The sequence below is a fragment of the Barbus barbus genome, assembly GCF_936440315.1.
Source record: "Barbus barbus genome assembly, chromosome: 23".
Classification (NCBI taxonomy): domain Eukaryota; kingdom Metazoa; phylum Chordata; class Actinopteri; order Cypriniformes; family Cyprinidae; genus Barbus; species Barbus barbus.
Window position 1 is genome coordinate 23,880,288 of NC_136751.1, and position 22,605 is coordinate 23,902,892.

At 36.3% G+C, this 22,605-nt stretch overlaps 1 protein-coding gene across 3 annotated transcripts in view; it reads left to right on the forward strand.

Annotated features, from left to right (window-relative positions):
- Nucleotides 1–22,605, forward strand: part of LOC306842716 (SLIT-ROBO Rho GTPase-activating protein 1-like) — a 97,185-nt gene that overhangs the window by 42,378 nt on the left and 32,202 nt on the right. For all 3 annotated transcript variants that reach the window (XM_079373736.1, XM_079373737.1, XM_079373738.1), the window contains exons 4-8: nucleotides 4,058–4,120; nucleotides 9,420–9,602; nucleotides 11,577–11,705; nucleotides 15,731–15,952; nucleotides 20,047–20,148. In XM_079373736.1, coding sequence (XP_079229862.1) covers nucleotides 4,058–4,120; nucleotides 9,420–9,602; nucleotides 11,577–11,705; nucleotides 15,731–15,952; nucleotides 20,047–20,148 — 699 coding nt within the window. The remainder of the gene's footprint in view (nucleotides 1–4,057; nucleotides 4,121–9,419; nucleotides 9,603–11,576; nucleotides 11,706–15,730; nucleotides 15,953–20,046; nucleotides 20,149–22,605) is intronic.

Below are 22,605 nucleotides of genomic sequence, written 5' to 3' on the forward strand. Positions count from 1 at the left end.
TTTCGTTTCTGAATAAATACAAACTTTTAGTGTTTGTTTTTAAATCCTTAAACGGCTTATCTCCAACATATCTTGATGCCTTAAAACGTCACACTTCTGCTAGATCCCTGAGATCTTCTGATGCGCAACTTTTAATAGTTCCCAGATCTAGATTAAAATTTAAGAGTGATCGCGCTTTTTCAGTCGCTGCACCGAAACTGGAATTTGTTACCTGTGAGTATTAGATCAGCTCCGACTATCTCTAGTTTCAAATCATTGTTAAAACCTTATTTATTAACTCAGGCTTTTAATCTCTCTGGGTGCTGAGTTTTATGTTCTTTGTGTCTTTTTTGTGTGGTGTGATGTTACTGTCTGTGTATATTTATGAAAATGTTTTTCTTTATCTTTGTGTATCACATTGGGCAACAATAGTTGTATTAATTTGTGCTATAGAAATAAAATGAATGAAATGAAATGCACTCAAGGATGATAAATACATCTGCAGTGCAGTGGAGGAGATGTCCTGGAAGAACTTTAAAGATCTCATGGTTCATGACAGAAACTCTCAATAGAAAAATCCTCAAAACAAAGCTGATGTGTCTGTATCCCTTAAGTGACTAGTTATATAACAAACCCACCTCTTCCACACAGCCTCTTGCTCTCTGCTGTCTGTGTTGACACGAGAGTGGCAGGAGAGAGAGGGCAGTGGGTTGTTTCCCTTAAAGGCGCTGGATGTTGTTGGTGGGGGGCAGTCATTCACCCAGGGTGTTGAAACTGCTCTTCCCTGTAATCAGTGCGCCCCGCTTCCTTTGATCACAACATCGTTTCAGTAATGAGCCACACATACAAGGCAGCAAAGCCCCTGCTGTCACCTCAGCAGTGTAGTAAAGCGGTCTACAACAGTCACACATGTTAAATGGCACATTATTTAGTACCTCTATAGCCATGCAATATGCTGCCTCCTGCCATAAAGTGTATGACACCCCACTGTTTCTGACATGACTGGCTTCATCATGGCTCCTGAACATGGTGCTGTCAGCCCTCCCATGTTCGTGCCTTGAAGATTGTACATTTTTTATAGCCAGATTAATTTTAATGGAAAGATGTTACCCTCTATACCCCAGAGGCTTTATATGGTTATATATAGAGTCCTTAACCAAGTCAACTAGTAGATAGTAGTGCTACAATGAAACAACTTCTCGTGTAAAGACCCAGCTTCTAAGTTGCAAAGTCTATAGCTATGTTTCCATCCACCTATTTTTATGCGCATTTTGGAATATCGCATTAGAAAACGCTGGATGAAAATGCCAAGATGTGCATAAATTCTTAAAATGTGCATGAAAAAAAACGTATGCGCACATTTGAGTAAGATAAACCTTTTATCCGATAAGAAAAAATGTGCATAAACTACAATGAAACACATTTACCGAATAAATTCCTCCTTGCGCATCGAAAAAGACATGTGACTTTGCTCTTTGAGACAGGATAACTTGACAAGGAGAGGACTTATTTCTTTCACAGCATCTATATATGTTATTATGGTCATTCTGAAATGCCTGAGCAAAGTCTATCGTCAAAGTATTTATTATAGTTGTCTTGCATGACTGTGTTCCCAAACAGCTGGCACCCGCCTCCGAAAACAGTGACTGCATTTATTGAGTTTGTCTGCTCGCTATAGGCGCAAGTAATTGATCATATATGAAAATTATTATATTCAGTGACTTCTCCTAGGTTTCTTTGTGGTATTTGGTGCCAGTTTGCCAAGAAGTGATGATTTTGTTCTTTTTGACTCGTTGGGTGCTTTATTCGCAATTTTTTTATGTGATATTCCAGATTTCACATGTTTAATTTGAATCTTTGGATGGAAATAGCTAATGACTCATGCAAGGCATTTTTATTCATTATTTTTTATTTTATTAAAATACATACCTGCTATTTATATACATTTATATATGTAGTAGACCCTTTTATCAAAAGTGACTTATAACGTTTATTTTTTAATTTTATTTATTTTACATCCTTAGTTCAGCTTCAGTAATTGAATTCATTCTTATTTCAAATCTAAATGGTACAAAACCCTACTTCCCACAGTCCTTTGCTCTATTGCCAACCTGCTTGATTGCTCCCAAAATATCCTGAGCTACCCTGGCTCTCCATGTAACCGTGTTTGTCAGTTTGACCATCGGCTGGAAACAGTTGTGTAAAAGGCAGAACTGGCTGGTGTTAGATGAGCCTGAGAGGAAGCCTGATTAAAGGCAGAGCTTTGGCATGGCACGTAAATAATCTCTCCAGGCCTGTTTGGATCTGCATGTCCGTATGCTGCCGGTACTACTGTACGATGAGTCACGGATGATGAACTTAACATTTAGCGCAGGCTTGTGTGCCTCTGAGATCCAGAGGGTGTGTTGAAGCACGCACGTGTACACACACAGCTGTCGGCTCTTGTGTTTGCTCTTGAGAGGCTGAGTGTGGAACAGCAGTGTCGGTGTTTGAAGATCTTAGCTAAATTATTTTGACTCTTGACCGATACACTACATGTGTGACCTGTTATGGTTGCATTCCAGATACAACTGAGTTCAACTAGATGGCTGAAAGAGTGAAAGTGTGAAAGCTCTGATCTCACATAGTTTGGGAAGATCATGTCTAGGTTATATATTTCACCCTTAAATAATAATAATTACATTTAGTTTTTTTTAAATTCTCAATTTACAGTAATATCAAGAAATCCTACTGTTTAATCCTACTTAATTTTTTTTGGGGAGATTGCATTACACATTTTTACATGAACAAATTGTCGATACAATAGTTTTATTTTATTTTTTTTACATTTTTATTATTAAAATTGAATATTTAAGAATATTTAATATTTATATTAAATTAATATTTTATTATTAAAAGGTGAACACACACATACTGTATATGTGTGTGTGTGTAGATAATATAATATTACAATTACAATTTCAATTATATTTTATTTTAATATTTTATTTAAATGTGATACCGATTTGCTTATTATTATTATTATTATTATTATTATTATTTGTAATTTCCATGAAAATAATGTTGCATGACTTTTTTTTTTTTCCAACAGGTGCAAAAGATCGTTGGGATGGAAATTTCATTTTAAATATGACACAGTATATTTGGGTAGCATCTGTTTTGATAGGTTGATTAACAATGATAAATTCAATTCAATATTCAGTATCCTTGCGGACTGCAAAAATATGGCCATTATAAAAATGGTTAAAGCCAGAGCCACATTCTGATGATGAATGCATGCATACTCAACATTTATATTATGGAAAGACTTTCTTTCTCTAAATGGAGACTAAATGGACTGAGTGCATTAAACCCATGCGGTTTTCATTGAATTGTTAGGATAGATGTATGTAATGTATTTTGGTTTTATGAAGGTAATAGCACCATATCATGGTTACCGTTGAAGAAAAAAACATATGTGTGTGTGTGTGTGTGATTTTATTATTTATGTATTAATATCTACATCTTGTACTTAACAATTTATAAAATTGGATTGGTGACATTCACTAAATAAATTTAATGAATGAATGAATAAATTTATAAATAAATACTTTTTTTTTGTAATTCTAAATAAACCCACATAAACTAAAATGATGATAGCATCTCCAGTTCCTTTCAAATTCATGGAATGAGAGTATAATTTAGTTTGAAGGACATTGTGGCCTCTGAAGATTGACTGCAGGTCTTGCTCTAGCTGTATCAGAAGGATTCGCTCATAGCACCCTTGAGCACTGGGATGTTGGAAATGGCTTGTGGAATCAGATTAGTAGAGATATAATTGGGTTAGTGAGAATCTTGAGTGGCCTGCGAGACAGAAAGATCAGGTAATCCACACAAGCTGCAAAAGTTGAAGCAAACAGTTGAACTACAATCCTTGAGTGTGAAGAACGTGTGCCCACATACAAATCCCTGATAAAACGTACATTTTAATTGCACTCAAACACATACAGTTTTTATTTTGTCAAACACTTTGTCAGTGATTTTAATGTGATTTGATAGCTGATGCCTCCTCTCTCTTTTTGTTTCTCTCTCTCTTCAGAGTAAAGACATCACCTTTCAGCTGCAAGAGGATTTGATGAAAGTCCTCAACGAGCTCTACACGGTAAGTGCCGTAATGATAAGACTCCTCTCATTGACAGCTATGTGTTGTGAGCTGTGATTGTCAATCTCTTGTGAGAACAGAAATATTTAGTATTTCATGCCTATACTTCTACCTCTAGGCTGCACCCAGGAGTGTACTATGGTAAAAGACCCATAAAACCTTATAATTTATATTATAATTATAATTCACACATATGTTCCTCATCTCTGACCTTGGTAGATTACGGTGTTTGCACCAATAATCAATAGTTAATTCTCAGATTTTAATTGCAGCTGTCAGGCCCACCGCAATTGCTCGGAAGATTCATGTGTCCTTTGCTTCCCCTGTGGTTTTAATAAGATGCTAATGTATTCCCAGGTCTAAAAAAAACACCTGCAGACTGAGGACTTGTCCTCTGTGTGTTTATTTGTTTGCAGAGTTCAGTGTCGCATAATATGTGTTTTTCCGTAAAATCTGTTTTCAGTTTTGTTGCTTTGTATTTATTAACATGTCTAATCTAAATGATTTGAAAAAGAGTAAATTAAGTGAGGAATTATGTATCTTCAGTGGTAATATTCCAAGTTTTTTGTCTTAACAACTAGCCTTGAGTGACTGTCAAAAACAACACAAAGCAAGACATTTTGACAGAGAATTGCTTTCTTTTTTTAACTCATTGTGTTGCTAGTTCCTCCCGCAGACCTGCCAACCTGTACGCATTTTGCGTAGCGTGCACGCATTTTGACCTCAAAGTACGCAGGTACGATTTGTCACTTTAAACTACGCAAAAACCTGGTGACGCCTTTGTGCAGCACAAACCAATCAAGCGACGGCAATGAAAAAGCACTTCGACCAATCAGAGCGCGGGGTTCATTCCCCATCTAGCAAGTGGGATGATTGACAAATGCGTAGACCTATCATTAAAAAGAGACTACAAACAGACAGCAAAAGGTACTTTTTTACTCCCGCCATCTGATTTCTTAAAAGAGGACAGTACACACGGTACTTACAACTAAGGTAAACGGGTTGGGGTGGATGTGGAAAGTTAAAATATTGAGTTGAGTTAACTTAATCCTCTGGAGTCGACGTGATCGCATTGATATTCAAGACGAACTGTGAACAGAGTAAAAGCACTCATTCATATTCAGTCAGATCTGCTGCGGTTTATTTGTGTTCATAGCTGCACTCACTGAACAGCATCCTAATATTAGGGCTTTTACTCCAAAAAAGTGCACGTACTTGGATAAATACTGATATATTTGCACTAGAGCTTCGCCCGTGTCTAATAAACACATCTGCGTTCAGCTGCTGACAGAGAGTTACCGTGTTTGGGTAACAGCTTCACAAACAGCCTTTTCAACTACACAGTATTATTTCTGGATTACAGTCATTCATAAGTTAATAGTTCAGATATAAACACTGATGTTTATGGTAACGATCAAAATAGACCTTTTGAAAGTTAACTGGCGCTTCAAGTAACGTTTGTGTCGATTGCATTGTTTCGCCACTAGGTGCAGAAAAGTGACTTAAATGTATTTGTGATTGATTCGTTTAAAAACACTGATTCATCCAGTAAAGAAACAAGTGAAGTATTTATGAGAGACATTAAATCATTCATTCAACCCACTTTTTCATAATTTTAATATGAACTAAATATAAATACATATTCATTTAAATGTTTAATAATGAAACACTTTTAAATAGACTGCAGCAATAATATTTTGTCACACATTATTTTGTTTCGTGGGAGAATTGTGATCTCTGTTTGAGACAAAAAAAAATTGTGATTCTCAATTTATCCAGAATCGTGCAGCTGTCGTATGTGACTGAGTGCAGACCTTTGGGAAATATCTAACATGAATAACGTTATCCTAACACTACATTGTTTTCAAGCTAGTTTGCCTATTCACCAGGCATTTAAGTTGGCAAAGTAGTGTAAAGTTATGTGCTCGGTGACAGAAAAGTGTGTGTGTTCATGCCTTGCAGCTAAAAAAAAACAAAAAAACATGACATCAGATGAGGACACTGACAGGGAGAGAGAGAGCAGCAGACCTAAAAAGAAACCAAAGAGTCCATGCCATTTTAAAAAAAAAATACAGTAAAAATAAAAATATTGTGAAATATTGTTACCATTTTAAATAAATGTTTTCTATTTTAATGTATTGTAAAAATTTATTTATTTCTGTGATGACAGAGCTGAATTTTCAGCATCATTACTCCAGTCTTCAGTGTCATATGATCCTTCAGAAATCATTCTAATATGCTGATTTGTGCTCAAGAAACATTTCTTATTATTATCAATGTTAAAAACTAAAAAAAAAAAGTCATGCTGCTTAATATTTCAACCATTATATGTATTTGTATATGTATTTTTATGATTCTTTGATGAATAGAAAATAAAAACAGTGTTTATGAAGTAGTATTTTATTGTAGCAATGAAAAATTTACTTAAAAAAAAAAAAATTTAAATATAAAAATATATAAATTTATATAAATTTTTTTAAATGTATATTAAAAAATTTAAATATATATATTTTTAAATAATTTAAATATAATATTTTAATATTTGATTTAAACTTTCCTGAATTAAAGTATTAATTTCTGACCTCAGACATTTGAATGATAGCGTATAGGACAAAACTAAACTGGTTTCAGTTAGAAATGTTGATTTGATTTTTGTCTTGATTTGCATTCTCCCCTCATAAGAACACATTGAGAAAATCAATCCCAGATTCAGTTTTTTTTTTTTTTTTTTGAAGCTGTCACATTTATATTTTTTGAACGTTTGATCTTGTAATCATTCAGCACACCACAGCATCCTTTTGATCATTGTAGAAGTATATCATCCCGTTTGACCTGAATTACCCTTCGGGAGGGAAACACTCTTGTGGGACCATTACATCAGAAACCCTCCATGCAACCACAGCCAGTAAAATAACAGGTCTGGTGTGACTCTAAAATTGGTCCTTCTAAAACCAGCAGAAATGTAAGCAGAGTTCCAGACCAGTAAGTGGAGAGCGGGGCCTATGGTTTGGTCTGCCATCCTAGCCATGTGTCTAATTATACAGCCGTGGACAGCAGTGCACTGTGCTTCTCCGACTGTACATATTTATGCACAATATTTAGTTTGGTCTACGTTTTATAGTCTTTTGAGGCCCTTTGAGGCTTTACTGTACCATGAATTATAATGCTGCGTGACTGCCGCTGTGATTATGACCTGGACTGACCCAGTGTTCAGGGTCTAATCGTGAATGGGTCCTTGTAATCAGCTTGGTGCTCAGTCACCTTTGATTGAGGAGAAGGCAAGCTGATGAGCGGAGCTTAGCGCATTAGCATCAGGCTTCGCAAGAGGCTTACAGTGCACAAGACACAAAAACATTGCAATCATACTTATAAAATTGTTAAAGATTTCATTTTTCCCCCCACCTTTATAAGTGTTAGCATATGTAACAGACAGCCAGGGAAAAAAACGAGAGGACAGTAGCTATAATTGTTCCTGTCTGTCTTGTTAGCATTGTATACTAATGCTCATATTTAAGTTTGGAGAATAAAACAAACACCTTATCCTTCAAGGGATAGTCCGCCTAAAATATATACTCACCCTCATGTCAGTCCTAATATGTGTGACTGAATTTCTTTTGTGGAACGTAAAAGAGAGATTTTGAAGAATGTTGGTAACCAGTTTCGGTTGCATTGACTTGCATGGACAAAAAGAGTCAAATATAAGTCAATACAAACTGAAACTGTTTAGTCACCAATATTCTTTAAAATATCTTTTTGTGTTCCACAGAGAAAAGAAATGCATACAACATGAGGGTGAGTAAATTATGACACAATTTAAATTTTTTGGCAAGACTATTCCTGAGAATGAAAGATTGGAGAGCATCTTGTTCGCCACCATTTTTGCTAGGAATATTTTTTTTGTTTCTTAATGGTTGTACTAACAATTTTTGCCTGACAGGCTATAAAAACTACCAGTCAAAAATCTATTAAATTTATAATGAATGATAGACCCGAGCCATATCCACTGTTATTTTAGTATTATTTATATAGGCTACTATTATAAGATAAGGATTTATGAATATTTTAGTATTTTTAGTTTAGTTTTATTGTTTTTTTAGTTTTATGTGCTTTTGTCATTTTTATTTTATAATTTTTTTTTTTTTTAGCCTTATATGTATTTCAGTTTTAGTGTTAGAAATATAAATTGTCATATTAAAATTACTTTTTAGTTTGATTTAAAATCAACATTTCTAATTTAAGTTTTTAAGTATAATATTATATTTTAGCTTTAAATCACTGAAAACAGTTTTTATTCATATTAGTTTGTTAACAATAACAACAATGGCCATATGGAATATCATAGGGAGGCCTACCCACCCAGAATACAACCTAAAAATACATACTAATTCCCTAAAAACACTAAAGATCTGTGTACTTTCAAAACTTAAAAAAAAAACTGACATTTCATATATTTCTAGGAAAAGAGAGTCTGGATCAGCTGCATGCAGTGTTCAATCACAGCGTGCCGATGTTACATCAATTACAGCGTGACAAAGCTTTTAGCGTCGATTAAGCGCTCGCTCTTTGTGAAGAGTTTGACATCGTAGGCATAATTAGTTTGTTAGTACAAGCTCATATGTTCTGAGTCACATCCTAATGCTCGTTCTAAAACTCATCTGGATATGACTAATAGCCACCTAACCAAAACAAAGCTGTCTGAAGCAGCATTTACCATTATGTCACACATTCACTTCTTAATAATTGGATTTCTTCACGGGGGGTTTAGCAGTCCATAATGTGTGCTTCATCTGAAAATGGCTTTGGGTTTGATGAAAGAAGCTGAGTAAGGTACAAAATATTAGATGAAACTGTACTGATTCTGTTTTAAAATGACTGCAATTACTAGCGTACTTCAAATACATAGTTTTACCAGTGTATTTAATACTGTTATAATTTTAAAACTGTAATTTCAGTCTGTCTAATAGTACCAGTAAAATAGTTTTTCTTGGTAAAATAAAAGCATCATGGCTCACTAAGAAGCAAGTATTTTGTTTCATTTGGTTACTCTTTGAAAGTGCTGATTTAAACTTAAATGCAAATGAAGGTATATGAAAGAGAAAATTATGCATTTATGTTATGCATTTCAGTTGGTGCTTTTTGGCTTTAAATAACAAAAGAACGTTTCTCTGAAGGAGAACAGAATTGATTTGTGTCAAGTGTGAGGATGAAAGTGTTTTGGCTCAGACGAGCAACTACTGCACCTCTCTAGAGCTCAACTGGCTTTTGTTGAACTTTAACCTCTGACCCCTGGGTCCCGTAGGTGATGAAAACCTATCATATGTATCACACGGAGAGCATCAGTGCCGAGAGCAAACTGAAGGAGGCTGAGAAACAGGAGGAAAAGCAGATCGGACGTGTTGGAGATCCCGTCTTTCACATCCGACTAGAGGACAGACACCAGAGACGGAGCTCTGTGAAGAAGATTGAGAAGATGAAGGAGAAGGTAAATAAGAAATGGTATTTAGTAGTTCATAACCAGACCACGATGAATCATCCAAAGAAACTATCAGTTCTAAGAATCAAGTCAGAATAAATCTCAGATTCTCAAGGCCTAATGGATCCATACCTCATGTGATGGAATATGTGTTATTGTACTGAAAAAAGAAAAAAAGAACTTGACTCCACAGCCAACAGAGCAATTTTGTCTTTACTGTTCCAAAACTTATGGAGGGGACTGTATATATATATATATATGTGTGTGTGTATATATATATATATATATATATATATATATATATATATATATATATATATATATATATATATATATATATATAAAATATGTAATCGCGTTAATCACAGTCCTGGACTGTGATTAATCACAATTAATCGCAAATTTAGAATACTAGGATTTACCTGTAAATGTGTTGAAATAAAGGAATGCATGACAAACTAGTTTTAAGGAAACAGAACCTTTCACATCTCCGCAAGGAATGAGACAATCCTTATTATTCTTTTAATTCAGCCATTATCAGCCTTTATACTGACAATAAAACATTTACCAAGCCACATCGCTTCAATACCAGTACACATTTACCCAACTATTATCAAAAGTATTTCTAAATAAATACAACAAAACATTTTCTTGTGACCTTTACATGAAGTATTATGATAAAATGCATTATGAAGAAGAATTGGACCGGTTCTGCAGGTGCATTAGAGCTAATATTAGCGTCATGCTACATAAGACAGTTTATGAGATTAATAGTACACTCTTACTCAGAACTCACTTTAAACCACCATCGAGTGTTTGTAATAACTTCCTTTTGCGATCACATGTGTATAAACTTTGGGCGGCTGCGGTACATTATAAAAGTAGCCCAAAAACCGCAACCCACAGCTCTGTAATTTTTCCCGCAACTGTATTTTCAAAATAGCCCAATTGTGCGGGAAAACCGTGACCCTGGCAACACACTCGCTCACTCTCTCCAAAGAGTTGTGGTCAAACCTTATCAAACGATTAATTTCCGTAAAAAAAAAAAAATGTACGCGTTAGATTTTTTTTATTAATCACATGCATTAACGTGTTAACGTTGACAGCCCTAATATATATAGGCCCTAAAATATATATATTTATTTTATTTTATTAAACAAGTTCACAGTAAATAATACTAAAATCTTAAAAAAAATAGGCCTAAATTAATTTATACAAAATGTAATGTCTTATTTCTTTTCATTTTGTGGGAAATATGAGCCATATTCCATTGTTTGTAATGTGCTTTCTCATACCGTACCTAAAGCACAACAGAACATGTAATGCTAAGAATAAACAAAACAGAAATACAATAAAATGGCAAACATTAAAAAAGTAGATATTATTATTATTATTATTATTGTTATTGAATTAACTTCCTTCTGCACCTTAGTTTTATGCACCAGACATATTTTGATAGAAGACATGCCTGACCCCGCTTTCACAGGAATGGCAACTTTTTATGCTCTTAGTATATCTGTTTTCTGTTAAAACCCATGACAAATGATTTAACAGCTGTGGGATTGTTTTTTCCATGGATGCTTCCTTGAACGAGACATTGTGGGATGGTTCAAATATGGAAGTTAGAGTGAGTCACTGTCTGTTGGTCAGTCAGTTGAATTAGTCGACTAAGTGGGTCTGAATGTTAGTAATATCCTTACTGATACGGGAAATGAGCAATACTTGTTCTTTGAGATTTTTTGTAGCCACGTGGATATACCATATAAGTCCATAAATGTCTATATAACGATTTTTACAGTTTATATGCTTATGTCTTCGTTGTTTTATTGTTCTCTGTCACTTCACAATAAATCTTGATGCAACAGACTGCATGCAGAGATAAAAGCTTGCTTGCATGTTTTTATGTTTCAACCCGTTTTCTAAAATTCTGTCTGTTTTGCTTCTACGCTCTCTCTCTCTCTCTCTCTCTCTCGCTCTCATCAGAGGCAGGCCAAGTACTCGGAGAACAAGCTGAAGTCGATCAAAGCTCGGAACGAATACCTGCTGACACTCGAAGCCACTAATGCTTCAATCTTCAAGTATTACATTCACGACTTGTCTGATTCAATAGACGTAAGTACTGGGGAAAGAAAACGAGGTTCAGGGATTCTTCCATAGACGAAGAAACTTTGTGTGACAAGTAGGACAGTTATAAATAGTTTCAAACTGACCTCAGGTCTGCTGGGACGGCTAAATATGACAAAGACTGCTGCCGTTTTCATCGGTTTCTTGGTTGAATATGCATCTTTGTCTACACCTGCTTTGATATGAGGAAATGCATAGACTCCTCAGCGAGAGCTCTGTGAACGTTGCATTCAGATTTAAGCTCTCGGGACTTCAAATACAGGTGTGTCTGACAGGAATGAGATGTTTCACTGTGGTTAAATTGCAATCATTTCCATATCTCCAAATAACCACACAAACCTGTTATTTAAAGACGCTTTATGAAGGCCTGATTGTCAAATGCATTCGTTTCAGAGAGAATGAGGAGCTTAATCAGAATCAGAATGAGCTTTATTGGCCAAGTATGTTTACACATACGAGGAATTTGTTGTAGTGACAGAAGCTCCACAGTGCAACAGAAAGACAGTAACAGGACAGGACACAGATAATAAAAGAATAATATACAAATATCCAAATAGGCAATGTACAAAACAGCAAAAACACAATATATAATATAGACAATTATGTGTGTACAGGTCTGTTATGTTCAAATTTGAAATGGAAAAAAATAAATAAAAATTAAGTAAGTGGTGAATAAATAATGTATAATAGAGTTGTGTGTTCCGTGTTTTATTGTCAAGTGTTCATGAGATGGATTGCCTGAGGGACGAAACTGTTCCTGTGTCTGGTCGTTCTGGTGCTCAGAGCTCTGTAGCGTCGACCAGACGGTAACAGTTCAAAGAGGGAGTGTGCTGGATGTGAGGGGTCCAGAGTGATTTTACCAGCCTTTTTGCTCACTCTGGATAAGTACAGTTCTTGGAGAGTGGGGAGGGTTGTACCAATGATTCGCTCAGCAGTCCGGACTACCCTTCGTAGTCTTCTGAGGTCAGATTTGGTAGCTGAGCTGAACCAGACAGTTATTCAAGTGCAGAGGACGGATTCAATGATGGCAGAGTAGAACTGTTTCCGCAGCTCCTGTGGCAGGTTGAACTTCCTCAGCTGGCGAAGGAAGTACAACCTCTGCTGGGCCTGGATGTGTATTTTCCCAGCCTCACTAGCTGCCTGCCTCAGGAAGCTGTTGATCCACTGACAGACGGAGGTGCGGATGGAGAGCTGTGTCACTTTATTCTGAAGGGTGTTCGTGATGATGGTGTTAAAAGCAGAGCTGAAGTCCACAAACAGGATCCTCACATAAGTCCCTGGTCTGTCCAGATGCTGCAGGATGAAGTGCAGTCCCATGCTGACTGCATCATCCACAGACCCGTTTGCTCTGTAGGCAAACTGCAGGGGGTCCAGTGATGTCCTTCAGATAAGCCAAAACCAGTCTTTCAAATGATTTCATGGCTACAGACGTTAGAGCCTCAGGTCTGTAGTCATTAAGTCCAGTAATTTTGGGTTTCTTTGTTACGGGGATGATGGAGCGTTTGAAGCATGAGGGGACTTCACACAGCTCCAGTGATCTGTGTGAAGATGGGGGCCAGCTAGTCAGCACAGGTTTTTAGGCAGGCCGGTGACACACCGTCTGGGCCTGGTGCTTTCCTTCTTTTGTTCTTTCTGAAGACCTGGCACACCTCGTCTTCACTGGTATTAATTGTAGGTGTGGGGGAGAGGGGGGTTGCTGGAGGTGTGAATGGTTGTGTGGAGAGGTGTTCAGGGCGGGTGTGGGGTGATTTTTCAAACATGCAATAAAACTCGTTCAAGTCGTCTGCTAGTTGTTGATTCTCCAGAGTGCAGGGATGGTGTCTTGTAACTGGTGATATCTTTCATACATTTCCACACTGAAGCAGAATCCCTGGAAGATAATTTGTTCCTTAGCTTGTCAGAATAATTCCTCTTTGCCACTCTGATCTCCTTTTCCAGTGTGTATTTGGCCTGTTTGTACAAGACTTTATCCCCCTTTCTGTGAGCATCTTCTTTGGCCTGACGGAGCTTTCTGAGTTTTGCCGTGAACCATGGTTTATCGTTGTTGTAGGTTAAATGAGTCCTGGAAGGAATGCACATATCCTCACAGAAACTGATATATGAAGTTATAGTCTCTGTGAGCTCGTCCAGATCGGTGGCAGCAGCTTCAAAAACAGCTTAACATGAAGTCAGTGTACAATGAGGTGGTAAAAAATGATCTTCGGCATAGAGGATTAGCAAAGAAAATAATGGTGGTTTAAACGAGGGTGGAGAAACAAGAGGCCTTTTCCAAAAGTGTGAGACCAAATGACAAAGCTTTTATTTTGCGATTTGAGGGGATCATTTGCATTCATTTTAAAATTTCATTTTCATTTTGTTTTAATGATAGCAGCACTCCACAAGTTCTAGCATTATTTGAGATGATATAAATAGTTCACCTATAGTTGAGTATATTAAATTATAATTTTTTTGTACCCCCTTTGTTATTTTGTATGAGGTGGCTGTTGTCCTACTTTTATATTAAGGTACTGGATGTCCTCCAGCTTCTGAATATGACAAAACATTTTTTAGCATGAATGGCGAGGAAGTGGCACCCAGCCCTAAAACCCAGTTTTCTGTGAATCAGGCTGTCTGAGAGACTCTTTTAGGTCAACTAATGTATGCTACAATGTACCTTTTTCACATTTCACCCTGCTGAGCACTCCTTCTTCACTATTCTACAGCCTGAATCATTGTTAAATCCTCTCAGCATCATTTATTTATAAACTGAATATCCAGCAATATGAATTTAATCAATGAAACAAAAAACTCTCTGCAAGGGGCTGGCAGTGTTTTGGTGATATTATATGCATGCAGTCAGTTTTTCAGACATTTCTTTGGAAGAGAAAGAACTTGACAACTTTCAACAAAAGAAAATTTTATCTTGTATAAAGATGTTTTTGCCCCTGCATACTGCTAACAAACTAATGGGTGCCTCTACATGGGCTCTTCGTTATCAGTCTTATTGATACGAAACCATGTTTTATTTTATTTTTCAAGCTCCAAAAACCCCAAAGCAGGTTCAAAAAATGGCTGTGTCATCATTTGGCACCCAAGTCAGTGCATAATTTGACTCTTAATTTGAGCTCTGGCACAAGAACCGCACCATTTCAATGAAAAAAGGGCATCCAAATGATTAAAACAATCTGCAGTCTGACAGACAGAGCATGCCATCGTGATAATTAAATAAAATGGACTTTGGAAGTTTGCAGACACTTTGGGAGCCGAGATTTGGCAGATCTTTCAGTGACTCGCACCGTCAGAACTTAAATAACCTCCCCAAGGACAGCGCAGTTCTTCCCCATATTTTATAATCCAGGACATCTTTTTGCATTTCAATTCCCCATGACTCTCATATCAGAGTCAAAATCAAATTATGGAAATTCCTGCCAGTCTACGCTTAGCCTTGAACAACTAGGCTACCGGGCTGTTTTGCACAAGTCCTCAGAGTCCAAGCCCTTATAAAGACAGCACACACAGACCACCAGAGCACAGTCAGTATGTATTAGGTCATGTAGGAACGGTCAGATACAGTGACTCAAATATTCCCAAAGTCACAGTTGCTGATAGACCAGTATGTCATGCTTTGCCATTGATGTTAATATGTTTGGAATCTCAGATATTAGCTGTGAATAAGACATGATGAAAGTGGCCATGTGGTTATAAATCTTGGCTGGTAATCAATAGGTTGTAGGGTTGAGTCTTTCTGTCACTTTACTTCACATGAACTGTCTGTTCAATATGTGTACTGTCACTTTAAATAAAAAAAAAAAAATCAGTACTGTTATTGACAAATTTGGATGGAGCTTGCCAGAAAAATGCTACATATTTACCTAATTTATGAGTTGATAGTGCACTGCATCCTTTGCTCTTCTTTTTGTTGCACTAGTGCTTAAAAGCTTCTTCACTTTGTTGGGAAGTAACTGTCATTTGAATGCAGCATATATTACTTAGAGAGATTCTTTGTAACGTTTCTCTCTTTTTTTCTGGTGTAGTGTTGTGATTTGGGATATCATGCCTCTCTGAACCGGGCTTTGCGGACCTACCTCTCAGCTGAATATAACCTGGAGACGTCTCGTCACGAGGGCCTGGACATCATTGAGAACGCGGTGGACAGTCTGGACCTCCGTAGTGACCGCCAGCGCTTCATGGAAATGTACCCCACTGCCTTCTGCCCGCCCGTCAAATTTGAGTTCCAGCCACATATGGGAGATGAGGTCAGATTTAAACAAAGCCTTACCCACACACCCACGTACATATGTACCTGCGTACACACACACACAATAGCAACCACACTGTCACCCAGTGTTTGGTTAAGTTACATCTTAACACCATGTAAACTGAGAGGAGGCTTATTTTCTTAACAGTCTGTTATGCTGCAGTTCTCTTTAACTGCTTGTGTCATAATTTCTATAAAAGTATGTCTAGTAGTAGTAGAAGTATTTCTATAAAATCAAGTTTATTTATTATAGGTTGATTATTTACACAGAAGTAAGAAAATAATGGAAATAACAAAAATTTGTCTTGGGGATTAAGAGTGTCAAATTAATTTCTTTCAGTTTTTTTTTTTTAAGTGTTAATATTATTTTACAGATTACTTTTTCACATTGGATTGAATGTTTTAATGTGGGACAAACAAACTTAATACTGCAAAATTCCTCAAATTCATTGCTAATTAATAACTGGAAGATGATATCGTTAAGAAACTGAAGAAGCACCTGCAGTATTTCTTAAAACAGCCCAGAGACATGGCAAAATATTACTTCTCAACCCATGTAGTGAGATTATTTCAGATTTACCCCACTGTTCACTTTATATGATATTGTAATAATTATTCTCATCTTTAAATGTGTAAATTAGTATTATTTTATTTGATATTTCAAGACATGCAATACCTTTCAAAGTTTGGGGTCTATATAATGTTTCATTATTTAAAAAAAAAAAAAATTACACTCATGCTCACCAAGGCTGCATTTATTTGGACAAATTACTGTAAAAACATTGTGAAATACTGTTACAATTGAAACAAAATGTCTATATGGTATATCTGCCTTTATATATCTGTCTGTATTTTAAAATATAATTTATTCCTGTGGTGGCAATTCAGATTTTAATGCAGACTTCAGTGTCACATGATCATTCAGATATCATTCTAATATTTTGATTTTGTGCTTAAGAAACATTTCCTATTTTTATCAATGTAGAAACAGTTATTATTTTTGTAGAAACGATGTTGCATCATTTCTGATGAACAGAATGGTGAAAAGAACAACATTTATATGAAATAGAATTGTTTGTAAAATTATAAATGAATTTTACTTTTACAAATCTTATGCATCCTTGCTGAATAAGGTATTAATTTCATAAAAAATTTAAATAAAATAAAATCATACTGACCACAAATTTTGAACAGTAGTGCATATGATGTAAAGATGAAAATGTACTGCTTAGAATGACCCAACATCCTTCACCTTACAAATAACCTGTAAGCAGACATTACGTTTCATTTTAACATGCATCTCCCATGGTACATCTACCTGCCCATCCATTAACCTCACGTTAATCTTGTCTAAAGCCGTGTTGAAGCATATGAGATCATACAGGATACAGAGTGGAGAAAAGCATCTTAATGAAATTCTGAATTATATGTGGTCAGGATTGCTTCATATCCTTTTTTTATTGTGTCTCAGCTGGCAGTGTAGTGTTTGTGCAGAGCGTTGAGAGCAAATCATATTGCATTTCTCACCCTCAAGCAGTTTTTAAGAGTGTTTATTGGATTTATCCTCCTTAATTGGCCATTTTGTCACTGATATAATGTCTTCTCATGGTTTACAACCTGTTGTTTTGTGGTCATGCCTGTACTCTCTTGGTCAATGAAAGCAACTTGGGTTTTGCTTTATAAGAGTCTGTTATAATGATTGTGCCAGGTGTTGATTATTTGTTTGAATATGAGATTCCTCCTCTAGGGCGCTCTGATCTATTAGAGCAGGTTCTCTAAAGGCCCGTTCACAACTAGGACTATAACTATAACTATAGCAATAAAGATGTAATTTTAAAAATCATTCTAAATTTCAAAGAATAGCAGAGTCCACGACAACAGTAAGGATAACTGTACAGAGGAACAAAATCAGTGTTTTTTCCCAGCTGATTAACGATGAAAACATTGACAGCCAATCAGAATCCGTCCTGCTTTAACGTTGAGTTAGATGTCACAACATTCTCATTATAGTTGTCTTTATAGTTATTATTCTTTGGTTTAAAAGGGTCTTAATGGTCGCTATCATCTTGCTTTTTTGCTTAGCTGGATTATAAGGCCAAAAACACTAGCACAATATTCATTTATCAATAATGTAAAAGAAAATGCTACCAACGTGTTTGTTAGACCTTGAGAATTAACATAAACATAACTTGTTTGTTCCCATTTAAACTCCACAGAGTAAGCTAGAATTTAGAGCCCCATAAAATTAGTTTTATTTCTTCTCTAAATTCTGTTTTATTCTGTGATTTAATGCAAATTTATCATCAAAAAAGTGTGATGAAATTAATTGATAAAACTTGAATAATTTATACAGTGGTTTCAAAAGTAATCAAATGAAAATATACCAATTTACAACAAAACATTGCATTTTTATAGATAATTAAAACATGGAGGAAAATATAAAGCATTTTAGTATACAGTAGTAAAATATTTCTGTTATAATTTCTTCAAGTTAAACTGAACTTTTATTTTGGCTGTTTGTTGTGAAGATCTTTTGAGTTTCAGTGTGTATTTGATGGTAGTTAATCTCAAATAAAACCGTGAAAAGCTTGTGAAGTGAGTAGGGGTGTGCATTGGCACTGCCCTCACGATTCGATTCGATTACGATTCACCAGGTAACGATTCGATTCAATTCGATTCTATGATGCATTGCGATCCATCAAAATTCTACTGCACACAAGGCAAATTTTTCATCAGTCATGAGGCAATACAAGCAGATATTAAACAACAGATTTTATTGGCTGCTATGTGCCTCCTGTATCTTTGACATAAAAGTTATTAAATAAAATAAAATGTGATTAAATAAAATGTAATTAAATAAAATGGTACAGGGTATTGGATATGGCATTTTCAAACCTGAAAAAAATCAGTGCTTTCAGTGCTTTGAATGAGAAATGTTTCTCTTCTCTCTGCTTAAGAACCATTTGAAATTAAATAAATAGAGCAATAAAATAACAGCCAACTTTTTTTCAGCAGTGAACATAAATATTATTTTTTTACACACAGTAAAATAGCAGCTCTAATAGCAGCTTCCTGAAGTCCTGTACAAATATTAAAATAATAAGTAGCACTATTTTAACAACAACCACCCAGGAATAAAAATATTCAGTGCAACAGCAGTAACCACTTATTACTGTGAAACTTTTTTCAAGTAGTAAAGTAAAGTGCAAACTATTCTCAACAAAACAGCAGCTTAGCAGCTTTAAGACAATGGCAATTATATGCCTGCCCTGATCCTACATCACATCAACTGCATACAACAAAATATCAAGATGTTAAATACAGTAATGTAAACAAAACAAAAAAAGTGTGTAGGCTTAGCCTACTACCAAATTTGTGCAAACAAACAACTTCTTCCGTCTGAGTTCAACATCACCATCATCAACAATCCGTTTCAGAGTGAGGAAATGTATAGTTTAACCTAAGCCTACATCATAACTTCTCGCTGTTTAGCATTTGGGAATTTCAAGGTTCTTGTGCAAAAACACAAGCTGATCGACATGGTCCGGTTTGAGAGCGCTTCTTTTTGCAGTGATAACATCTCCTGCAGTGGAGAAGACTCTCTCTGCTGACACACTTGTCCCGGGGATGCACAAGTATCTCTTTGCTAACCTAGAGAGGAGAGGAAATGTGCCCAGATGTCCGCTTTCCAAGCTTTGGGCGCGTTTTTAATAACCCGTCTATCGCGGTCATCTCCCTCCGCCTCAGCCATCTTGCTCGTTGTTGTTGTTATTCCCCCGGGACCGGAAGTATTTGAAACTTCACAACTTTATTTTCCGCCAGAAAATAAACAGTGACATAATCGATTATGGCACTTTGCCGCATCGATGCTGAATCGTTCATGCTCCGCATCGCGATGCATCGCCGAATCGATTATTGTTGACACCCCTAGAAGTGAGTGTGTTTGAATTTGTGTAGTAGATGAAAGGGCACCACTCATACACGCCGATACATGCACATCCCTATGCATATAAAGACCCAAATGTTGGTGTTTATGGATTAATGGAAACTGTCATGTTTCTTTCTTATAATTGAAAATCTGTTTGTTTTCAGGTTTGTCAGATCACGGCCCAGCCTCCAGTGCAAGCAGAACTCCTCCTGAGGTTCCAGCAGCTTCAATCCCGTCTGGCCACTCTAAAGATCGAGAATGAAGAGGTAAGGTGACCCGAGCACTACCAGAAATGGTCAGGAACAATGGAAGGTACATTTAAAATAGCTCAAAATGACCACCTATACCATCACTTTTGTTCCCTTGAGCACAAAAGGCTTTCCAAGAAATTCACTTTGGATTATAAAGCGTCTGCTAAATAAGAACCGCATCAGACGATCACCAGTGCTGAAGTGATTGTGTTCATTTCAGCTGACGTTGAACTGCATAATTGAATTTGAAAATCTTAATAAGTTAGCCAAGTCCAGGAACGCGCATCCTGTATCTTCCTGTTGCATTAGAGTGAGACAGCTTTGCAATGTGTTTGCTTAATTGAGTTGGCAGGAGCTGATCGTAAAAGAGGCTTTGGGTGGACTTACAAGAAATATTTTTTTTCCTCCCTGCAGAGTTTTCTCTGTCCTCTAGATAACCCGAGTGACGCACAGAGAAGCTTCTCTGTTACACCATCTCCCTTTTCTTCCTGCACGCTGTCTTTTTCACATTTTATTATCTTTGCCTTCTCCAAGGCTGCAACATTTGAATCAGGCCTTAAGTCGAAAGCTGCTTCCGGAGAAAAAACACTCTGTCAGGAAGATGGAGGAGTCTGGAATTACATTTTGGCTTTATCGTGTTCATCTTAGATGAACTAGTCTTACATCTGCCCTCTTCTTCTCTTATCTTATTCCTGTTATTTCTCTGCTGTGACTCTTTCTCAGTTTTGACAGACATAATCGCAGTTTGGCACTGAGTGTGTCCAATGTGTGCAATTATTATTTCTGCACAGATTTAACATAACTTGTTAGGCAAGCATGCAGCATTAGAATCAGTCAGTCCTCTGACCATGAATTATTTTGCTTCAGGCAGTGGTTTTTTTGTGGAGGTACAGTCCTTGGTAGACTTTTCCAACAAAGAGCCGATATATCATCCACTGTAAAGAACGATCGCTCAACCCACTGTCAGTGTTGTCATGGAAGCTAAATGGTTCTGGAAAAATGGCAAGCTGAAAAGTTGCAGGTTGTTGTATAAATATCATTCTCTGAAAAAAAAAATGAATGAGGCTCATGCAATATTTAAAAAAAATTAAATTGTGGTAAGAATGTGAAGAGCCTGAATGCGGTTTGAATACATGGCAGACTTAAAGGGTTAGTTCATCAAAAAATAAAAATTCTGTCATTAATTACTCACCCTCATGTCGTTCCAAACTCGTAAGGCCTTCGTTCATCTTCGGAACACATATTAAGATATTTTTGATCAAATCTGAGAGGTCTCTGACCTCCATAGACAGCAATGATACCACAATCATCGCACAGAAATGTAGCAAGGACATCGGTAAAATAGTCCATGTGACAAAAGTGGTTCAACTGTAATTTTACGAGCTACGAGAATACTTTTTGTGCGCAAAGAAAACAATAAGTTATTCAGCAATTCTTCTCCCTGAGTTACCGTCTTCCACCATTTTGGAGAGTATCCACTGAACATAATCAACGTAATCAGCGTTGTTTTCATTCAGCATGCACCCGCTGTCTACTGAACGTAAACAACACTGATTACGTTGATTACGTTCAGTGGATACTCTCCAAACTGGCGGTTCCAAAGATGAACGAAGGAGAATTAACCCGTTAATGTTCGACTACAAATAGAGAATTTGGTCCCACTTTTATAATACCTTTATATAAATACCCTAATACCTTTGTTCTTACATAGTAACTAGGTGTACATAGTATGTAACGTCAGTGTAAGTACACATTGGTACATAGTATCTACAGCTGTAATATTTCTGAAACTACACACATGTAACAACCCTCAGAATGGTACGTGTAAGTACAAATGTGTAACAGGACATTGGTAACAACACTTTTACAAGTACTCATGTAACAGGAATTATATAACTACATTTTGTAACAACGTGTATAAGAGTAATTGTAACAATTTGATCCAGGGGTGGAAACGGCTAGGTTTTAGGGATATGTAAAGTGGGAGGAGTTGGATCTCAAGTTAGTGGAGTTGGTGCACCACTGTAATACCAGTGTACTTACATGGTAATTCCTCTGGAACTGTCCACTTAATATAAAGTGTAACATTCTGGACACCAACCACAATTTATATGTGAAGCCTAACTTACTGGCCGCTGCGGTGTAACATCAGAGTAATTACATGGTTTTGGTTATGTTGTCATTGACCAAAATTTGGAAGAATATTGTAGAATATTGAAAATATTAAAAAAATTGTACATGGGAAAAAAATATATTGGTATATAAAATGTCCTTTATTTGACAACAAATCATCAAACAGAAAAACCTGAAACTAGTGGGAACAGCCAATTTAATTGACCAAACAACACTGTTATTAGTCCTAAATATCGTTTGATTGTACAGTATATAGCCAATTGTTCTATCACTAGTACTTTACATGTGCTAAATGACAGTTGTTTATATTGACTGGACCACTGACCAGGCAGAAACGAA